Source organism: Terrapene carolina, unplaced genomic scaffold (genome assembly GCF_002925995.2).
Source record: "Terrapene carolina triunguis isolate 2854851 unplaced genomic scaffold, T_m_triunguis-2.0 Scaffold998, whole genome shotgun sequence".
Taxonomy (NCBI): Eukaryota; Metazoa; Chordata; order Testudines; family Emydidae; genus Terrapene; species Terrapene triunguis.
This window is the reverse complement of record NW_020665349.1, coordinates 1,490,314-1,499,674: the sequence shown is the minus strand read 5'-3', so window position 1 is coordinate 1,499,674 and position 9,361 is coordinate 1,490,314. Positions and strand designations below refer to the sequence as shown.

At 64.1% G+C, this 9,361-nt stretch overlaps 1 protein-coding gene across 1 annotated transcript in view; it reads left to right on the top strand.

Annotated features, from left to right (window-relative positions):
* The window catches only part of ARID3C (AT-rich interaction domain 3C), a 113,623-nt gene that overhangs the window by 98,542 nt on the left and 5,720 nt on the right, over positions 1–9,361 (top strand). Inside the window, exons 4-5 of the mRNA XM_029913864.1 lie at positions 7,817–8,000; positions 9,163–9,346. Coding sequence (XP_029769724.1) covers positions 7,817–8,000; positions 9,163–9,346 — 368 coding nt within the window. The remainder of the gene's footprint in view (positions 1–7,816; positions 8,001–9,162; positions 9,347–9,361) is intronic.

Genomic DNA, 9,361 nt, shown 5'->3' with positions numbered 1-9,361 from the left:
TGGGGATGGACAGGCGGAGGGGGTGTGCGTGGGGACGGACGGGTGGAAACTGAAGGGGACATGCGTGAGAATGGACAGGCGGAGGGAGCGTGTGGGGGACGGACGGGTAGACGGGTGCGTGGGAACAGGCGGGTGGGTGCTTATTGGTTCTGAACGCGGCTCTGTAGTGCCCAGACGTGCTCCCAGCTACCCAGCAGGGATGGGAGCTGTGGGGAACTGTCTCTTTCCCTCCCCCTTCCCTCCTCGCCCCGGGGGGGACAGGCAGATCTGCTGGGCTTTGCGGCCTCCAATGGCGCAGTGAAGCGTGCAGGGGACTATGTGGCCCAAAGCCACGAAATGCGTCTCCATCCCCTCCAGTGCCTGGGGCGGGACCCGCCGCCCCCTGCAGCCTGGGGGGGGGCGGGGTTGGCACAGGGGGTTGCCCAGTCAGCTGTGCTTCCCTGTATTACACGCCGGCTCCTTCCCAGCTGCCAAGGAGTCAGTGGGGCTACGACTGCCTGCCCCGTGCCGGTCCCCCTCGGGGCGACCGTGGTGCTGACCCCCCCACGGAGGAGCTGGGGTGAGATGGGGCTGGGGAAAGGCCAGCGGCAGCCCAAGCCCCCTGCCTCGCGAGCGCCTCGCCCGGTGGGACGCGGCGGATTGATGTGGCCACCGTCAGCCGTAATGAAATGTAACATGTGTTCTGCTCACTGCCTGTCTAAGCAATTAAGCCCCTTTCAGTTGTCAGCGGGACGGACCAAATTAGCCGAGGTGAAAAATGGGACATCACCGCGGAGTTACTGCAGCACCCGGCGCGTGGCGCTCAGAGGGCCTGGTGCCCACAGGTGCACCCTCCGCTGGCACTGCGCCCTCCCCACAGGGCGATCCACCCACCCATGACTGCCCCGCCCGCACATCCATCCGGCCTCCTCACCCCCATGACAATCCCCCCAGCCCAGGCTGCCCCCTTCCCGCACCATGATCCCCGCTGGCCCTGCCGCGACCCCAGGCTGGCCCTGCTCTGTGGCTAACCAGAGGTGCAATGACTCCGTCCATGCTAGCATAGTTACACAGGTGGGCCTGAAATCCCAAAGTGGCCTGGATCCATGCAGCCGCCTCTGGAGCGGAGCGCGGCCCACGGTCACCCGTCCAGGAGAAGAGGAACAAGCCATGCCAGCAAAGGCTGCGGGGAGGACTCCAGAGAGGCGGCACATCTCGCCCTGCTGTGAATGTGGCCAGGACACCGGGGAGAACAGCTTTGCTCCAGATCAGTGGGCACAGCTGGGCAGGGTCTGGCTTCACGTCCCATCTAAAGGGGGGTGCCCCCAGCTGCCAAGTAAGGGCACTGCTGAGCTCAGGCCTGAGGCGTATCCCCTAATGACCCGTCCTGGCAACGCGGCGTCCCATGCGCCACGCCGGGCACAGGTGCGGTACTGGCTCAGAGGGAGGGGCCTGAGTGGCTGTGTCTCCCCAAGGAGCACCCCCTCTCGGGGCCTGAAAGTGAGCCCAAGCCAGGCCCGGGCCCCCACTGCGGGGCCAGGGGGGGCTCTGCCAATGAATGCCCCACCCGGCAAGGGGCGTCCGTGTCCCAGGACAGGCGGCCCCCCCGGCGCCTGTTCCCGCCGCCCCCTCGTCCGTGGCGTGTCCCCGAGCGAGCGGCGCGAGGCCGCAGCCGAGGCAAGCACGGGGCCCTGCCGATAATGCTTCGCCGTAAATCAATCCCCAGCTAATTGGAGCCCCACAATGGCTGCGCCTCCTGAATGGGCTTTTGTGGAGCTCTCCGGCAAACGAGCCAGCGCCATTACTCTTCGGGGGGGCCGGAGACAGGTGCCTTTGTCCCGGGGCCGGGGCAGCGGCCGCCTCGGCGGGGGGGCCCCGAGATTAATGAAAAGCCATTTTCATTAGCGGGGGCGGGGGCGGGGATGAGAAAGGAAAAGTCCCAGCGCTGTCGGGGGGGTGGAGGAAAGGGACCATCAATGGTCGCAAACAGGCCGTGTTTGCTTTAGTGCTTATTGAGGCAGGACCCCAGGAGCTCGGCCCCCCGGGATCGGAGGATGCGAGGGGCTGGGGCTGGCGAAAGTGCTTGGGGTGGGGGGCTGGGTGAAAACCCCTTGTGTGGGGGGGGTGATCTCAGATAGGAACCCCCCCCCTCCTTCCCCACAGGGATCGCGCCTGCATCCTACTCTCCTCCATTGCTCCCCACGAATCCAGTGCTGGGCAGCGGGGCAGGTGGGGGGACCGTGGCTGGGGGGAGAGGGGAGTTCTGCCTCGGCCCCTCTGCTGAGATGGCTGGGGGGGGACTGGGGACCGGGACCGAGACCCACCAAACCCACTTCCCAGGTGCCGTTCCCACAGGCGAGGGGCAGAAATGGCCAAGAGAGCGCTTGGCCTCAGGGAGACAGGAGTGCAGGGAGCCCGGCCTGCCGTGGGGGGAGCCGGCCTGCAAGCCCCCCCCACTCCACGGCCTGCCATGGGGAGAGCCGGCCAGGGAGCCCCCCCGTGCCTGCCATGGGGGGTGGAAGGGAAGAGGCTGGAGAGGCTGTCAGGTCAGGGGTCGGGGTGTGAGATCAGGCAGGGGGTCTCAGCCTGCCGTGGACTCATGCCACGCGCTGCTGGGTAACCAGGCTCAGAACCCCCCGGTGTAAAGCCCCCCAAGTCTCTGTCACACTAAGGGGCTCAAGCGGGCAGAGCCGGCCCCGGGCAGCTGTGCCCTGGCCAAAGGCTCTGCGCCAGCCCTGCTCCCAGCCCCTGCTGCGTGGGGCACATGGGGGTGGCACGGGGGCGCACTGCACTGGGCTGTGCCCGGCTGTCCCGGACGCCAGCGGCTGGGCAGGCCCCGGTGCTGGGGCAGCACAAGGAAGGGGGCTTGCCGCCCCCGTGGACGGGGGAGCTGAGCAGCGCGGCTGCAGCACGGAGAAAATTGCTTGCAGGGCGAGACGGGGAGAACGAACAAAAGCCGCTTGCCATCACCCAGACACCAGAGTTCGATGGCGGCAGTAAAGGAAGAAAGGGAGCTCATTTTTCAGGCGTAGGAGAAGAAGCCAAGCCAATATCGGGGCCATAAATTAGGGCTGCGGGAAAGCTGCCGTGAGTGACGGTTTCGTTTGAGGTGGCGAGCGCGCCTGTGACATCTCGGCGAGCGGAATGGATGGCTTTTCGATCCGCGCCGCGGCCCGCCCCGAAGAAAGGAAGGGAATAAATCTGGGACCCTTCTCCCCGAGCGGCAGCCGGCGCCGTGACACAGAGCGGCCGGCGCGGAGTTTGCAAAGTGTGGAAGCCAGGGGGGCGTCGCTGCGGGCGGGCGCGTCGGTCGGCAGCCCGAGCCCTGCACTGCGATGGGGGGGTGCACGGCTCTCGCTGCGTGTCTGGATACGGTGTGTGATCCTGCGTGACACTGAACTGGGGCATCTGCTTCCCCAGCCCCCCTGGCTGTGCTGGTCTCATTGGTCCCGCTACGACCGGGCCCATGCAGGGCCTGGCTCTCCAGGGCCGCCGGTCCGGAGCAGGACTTACCCTCTGCCCCCCCCGTGACAGGCCCTGGGGAGGAGTGCATGTGTCAGGGATAGCAGGGAACCTGCAGCAACACAGCAAGGGTCAGATACCATCGTCAGTGCCCTACGGCTCCTCCCTGCCAGAGGTCAAAGAGGTGGGAACCGCTGGTCCATGGTCTGTTGGCCTTGAGCCTATGCTCCATGGCGCAGCCCTCTGGCCATCTGTAGGAAAGCGTTTGCAGAGTGTCCCACTGGCCGTCAACAGGCGGAAGAACAGTGAGACATGATGCCACATGGCTGGGGAAAGGGGTGTTTTCGGGGCTCTGATAAGAACATGGGGGAGGGGGGTTTCTTTCCTAACAGTGACATCTGGAGGTGGTATCTACTGGAAAGCAGCAAGAACGCTCATGGGGGAGAGAGGGACTTTTACAAACAACATCAAGTCAGCCTGTGGAACTCACTGCCTCATGATATTATGGAGACAAACAGTAAGATTCAGTAAGGGAATTAGATGTCTCTTTAATAAGAGCCACCTCTGCAGTTAGGTTAGTAAGGAAATAATTACTAGAGTGAATAAAGCTACAGGAGCCAGGAATCTTCATGTCCCAGGGCACAGCTAGATCCCCGGTAACTGAGGTCAGGAAGGAATTTCCTCAGCTGCTACAGGCGCTTTACAGAGATTTCCCATGTTCTGCTGAAGCATCTGGCGCTAGCCCCTGTTGGAGGCAGACTGTCAAACCCATCGACCCCTCTAGGACACGTAGGGCACAGCCTCCGTGAGGTGTGTGTGTGGGTGACCTCTGCGTCTCAGCTGCTGTTCTCTCCCCGTGCTGCGATCCAGCCAGAGCGTGCCAATCCAGGGGCCAGGCAGGGAGGGCTGTGATCCTGGGGAGGGGGGACACTCATGACCAAGGTGATATTTGCCACCGTCCAGGCCCTCAGGGGAGTTTAGCCCCACGTGGATTCCTGGGTCTTGCTCCAGCTTTGAGGCCGACCCTGGGTTCGTGGCCCAGCCGAGTTGGGGGGACTCGGGGCACTGATGCAGACCGGGGCACACTCCTTAGCGCTGGAGCTTTCTGATCATGGGAGCACAACCAAGCCCCCCCCCTCCCTCCCCAGCCCGGCAGCCGATCCCAGCTGACCGCGACCATGGGGGATCAAGAGTTAGGTGCAGCAGGGACCAGGAGCGCCACACCTGGGGGGCGGAGGGAGGTCTCACCTCCCTCTGCAGTGACCCTGCTGACCACTCGCTCCCCAGCCCAGTGGGAGAGAGAAGCTCCCAGTTCTCCTAGGGGGAAAATCCAGAACATGCTGGGGAGCTTCTGGGGGGGTAGAAAGAGGAGAACCCCAGGGACCCCTCCCCCAGACTCCTAGCAGATGGGGATTTCGGTCAGTCCCTTCCCCCAGCCAGGGGTTCCCCCCATCCCTCAGGTGCATTATTTTCGGGAGCTCATGCCAGCCACCCCCCTGCTGCGGTCTGGGGAGGGTGGGCAAAGGCCCAGGTGATGGCAGGGCCCGTGGGGCTCTGGTTCGGTTCCCCCTGCCCTCCCCATCAGAGCAGCTGTAATTCTCGCTGCCTATTGAGGGCTCCAGCCATAAATCCAGGCAGCCCCGTAAAACTGGGAAGGCAAAGCCCAGGTTAATGAGGGCGGGTCAGGCCCCAGAGCCCCTGACCCGGGGGGAGGCCCTCAAGGGAGCCCTCCAGCCGGGAGCTGGGCTGGGCAAGCGGGAGCGGCTGCTCTGAAAGGCTGGGGCATCCCCTTGGATGGAGGAAAGAGAGGGGCGGGGGCCCTGTGATCCCTGCTGCGGGGGTGGAGAGCAGGCAGCGGGGAGGGTAAATCCCACCTGTGCCATGCCGTGGGGCTAGGGCTGGTGTGGGGCTGCAGGGGGCTCCGGGGGGGCCGCCGAGGACAGTAATTAGCCCTGGGCGCTGCAGGAGGAGCTGTCAATGCAGCAGGGTTATTGGAATTGATTTCAATTTAGAAGCGGAGAGAGGCCTGGCAGGGAGCAGCCGCTCTGCCCCAGAGCCACACGCCACGTTAGCACCAGCGAGCCTCTCCTGCCGGGGGCTAGAACCGGGCACTGGGAGCCGGAGCGCCTGGGTTCTCGGCCTGTCGTGGGGAGGGTGTGTGGCTGAGTGGTTAGAGCAGGGCACTAACGGTACGTCCACACGGCAGCATAAACGGGGGCTCCCAGCCGTGCTACCATGGCCTTTCAGCACTGCACAGGTCTCGTCTTGAGCTGCGTCCACACTGCAAAGTGACAGGGCTTGGACTGTCCCAGCGGGCGGGACTCAGGCTTTGACCCTCCCCCTGGCAGGGCCCGAGGACACACTGATCTGTGTGTGGACGGAAGGGGGGCTTGACTCAGCCCTGAGTCAGAGCCCGGCGTGGTGAGCTGTGTAGACGCCCTCGGCGTCAGGAGGAGACTGAGGTTTTGAACCCCACCCTCGCGATCCTTTGTTTGCTCCCACGCCCGCGCCGCTCTGCAGCTGTGACCTGCCATCCCGCACGGCCAGCTGCTAGCTCGAATCCAGCCCTGGCATTACTGAGTGTCACCGCTGAGACCAGGGGCAGCTGGGCTGGCTTAGTCCAGGGCTGCCTGGGGTCCCAGCTGGTGCCTAGGGACACCCGAAGCCTCCGCTGCCCGTAGCCACAATGCCGGTTGCTTTCCAAGGGCCTGGTCCCTCCCCCATAGCCTCCCGTGGCGCTTGGCTCAGTCCTCGAGGCGGGCAGAGGGAGCCCGGCTGTGTGGGACCTGGAGGGCACTTGGCAAAGGGACCTGGAGGGCACTTGGCAAAGAGCCCTCGCGAGTCACGCCGTGACGTCCGTGGCAGGGATCCGCCAGCAGCTTCTAGCCTGCCGTGAATCGTTGCTGGAGTCCCGCTCCTGGGTCAGATCCAGGAATCTCTTACTAGCCATGTGGCAGGGCCTGAGCTCTTCGTCTTTGGTCTGTCTGGGCCAAGCAGAAGCCCTGGATCAAACCCGTCCGGATCGGGAGAATGATCTGATGCAGCTCTGGTTCCAGAACCAAGCTTTGCTGCTCAGCCCCGGAGCCCGGAGCGGCTCTGGGTAAGGAGGGACACCCCCCAATGGGACATAATGCAGCTCTTCTTCTAGCCCGGGGGTCCCGCTAGCACCTGCTCCCCCCGCGAGCAAAGCCTGAGTCCCCAGGAGCCGCCCCGTGGAATTGCAGCCTCCGCAGCTGTGTGCTTTGAGGCCGCCCCATTTACCGTGTGACTCGAGTCGTGGCTAACACAAAGTCACCTTGCGCTGACTTAACGCCTCCAAGTTCTCCACACCTCGCGTGTGCACCGTTGCCCTCTACAGGTCAGAGCCGGAACTGCTCCACTGCGTCTCATAAACCCTGCACACGGCTGAGAACTGGAGCAGGAGGAGGTGAGCGCCGTCGCTGCCGTCGCTGCGGGATTCGGCGTGGCCCTGGCGTGCTGCGCAGAGCCACCTGCCAAGCTCTGTGTGCCCACAGGCCTGAGGCAGCATTGAACCGGATGGCGGTTGCAATCTGTACCAGAGCTGCCAGACTGGAGGAGGCTTTTGGGCTCTGGCCAAGTTTCCCGCCCTCGGCCTCGTGCCGTTCTCGTGCCCTGCGCTGGGGGCTGTTGCTGGGACGTGGGGTTGCTGGAAGCTCCAGCAGCCGAGCAAAGTTACTTTTTTTCATCCGGGCCTTTTTAGGGTTTGCTCCCGTGACTTCACTCCTGACTCTTTGGTGACATTTCAGGTTCGTCCCCTTGGGCCCCCTGCCTGAGCCAGCAGCCGTGCAATTACCCTACAGGCTGCCCTCCCAGGGAAGGGGGCTGGGAACGAGCGAACGCCTTCTGCCTCGTTGTGGGGGGGGCACCCTACGGGGACTTCGCTTCTAAAGCTTTTCACCTCTGGGGGGCGCTGATTCCCGTCCGGCCCGGGGAGCAGAGCCAGGCTGTGATGAGCTGATCTCAGCCCCGTTTCTAGCTCCGTGTGCATCCGTGTTACAGAACCAGCTGGCCCAGCGAGCACTAATGCGCCCTCGAGCTGACAGAGCCACCAGGGACTCACTGCCCCCCAGACAGGGTCTTGCTGGGGGCGAGGGGGGGGAGCTTCCCCTGGTTCTGCCCAGCTTCTCCCACCAGCGTGAAACTGACTGTGCCCGCGGGCTCTTTCCGGGAAGCAGCCAAGCCGGGCGGTGATGGTGTATGTCGGACAGCCCCCCTTTCTCTCTCTCTCTTTTGCATTCCCTCTCTCTGCCTGGCACACACGTGAACACACACCCCCTCGTGCTCTCCGGTGCAAACGCGTTCTCTCTTTCACTCGCACCCTTTCTCTCTCTCTCTGTGTCTCTGTCTCTTGAAGGGACTCCAGTGAACCGAATCCCCATCATGGCCAAGCAGGTGCTGGACCTGTACACGCTGTACCGGCTGGTGACCGAGAAGGGCGGCCTGGTCGAAGTGATCAACAAGAAGATCTGGCGGGAGATCACCAAAGGCCTCAACCTCCCCACGTCCATCACTAGCGCGGCGTTCACACTCCGCACGCAGTGAGCTGCCGCCACCTTGCACGGGGGCAGGAGAGAGCTGGGCTGGGGGGTGCCAAGGGGGCAGGGTCTGGAGGGTGGGTAAGGGGGTGTTAAGGGAAGGAGTGAGCCAGATTGGGAGGAGCAGGCTTTGGAGAGGGGGTCCCACCCCTCTCTGGTGGTAGCTGGATCACTCCTGTGCTCAGACCCACTCCCAGTGCCAGCCCAGTGGCTCCTGCTCCCCGCAGGAGGTTTGACCCGGTGCAGTAGTGATGATGGTGTGGTCGTTATGACGGATAATGGCCTGCGTGTGCACGATGTTGCCCTTTGGTGGCCGTCCCACAGGGACGCTGAAGGCCCTTCCTCTGCCCACCGCGGGGACTCTCCCTTAGCTCAGGTAGTAGAGGCCGCCGGTTTTGGATCCGAAGGACCAGGGGTGGCTCAGAGAACATCAAGGCTGCCAAGGGAATCGCTCAAAAGTCAGTAAACGCCAGGGTTAAGGTTGCCCACCTAACCTTAACTCTGCCCCTTGTGGATTTGCACGAGTTTGTGCAGCACCTAGCACTGTGGGGCCTTGATGCTGAATGGACTGCCTAGGCAACAGTGCAACCCAGTCATTAATGGTAACGCCAGACAGGCTTTGCCATAGGCGCCGACTTCCCTTCTAGCCAGGGGTTGCTCGACCGCCCTCCGCCCCAGGCCCCGCCCCTACTCTACCCCTTCCCCCAAGCCCCAGCCCCCACCCCCACTCCACCCCTTCCCCCAAGCCCCTGCCTCGCCTCCTCCCCCGAGTGCACCCTGTTCCCGCTCCTCCCCCTCCCTCCCGCAGCTCCAGTGGGAGGCGCTGGGAGGGAGGGGGAGGAGTTGCTCAGAGGGGTCGCCGGCAGGTGAGAGGCGCTGGCGGGGTGGGGTGGGGTGGGGGCGGAGGGGGCAGCTTAGCTGCCAATGGGTGCTCAGCACCTGCTACTTTTTCTGTGGGCGCCTATGGGCCTTGCGTAGCTGAGCACAGGGTGTGTGGGGCTGGGAGCCATTGTCCTTGGATGGGAGCGTTGCTGTGAACCACATGGGATCATTAACCAGTCCGGGGTCCTGTCTCAGCCGGCAGGGGGGAGGGGTGGAATATGCCACCAATCACAGCCAGGGGCTCATCCCCCTCTGCGTCCCCCTCGCCCCCACCCCCTTCCAGATACATGAAATACCTGTACCCCTACGAATGTGAGAAACGAGCCCTCAGCTCCCCCGGCGAGCTCCAGGCCGCCATAGACAGCAACCGGCGAGAGGGGCGCCGGCAGAGCTTTGGCACGGCGCTTTTCAGCTACTCCCCCGTGGGCACCCCGGCCATGCTGGGCTCCCCGAAGATCCCCGTGCCGGCCCTCGCCATCTCC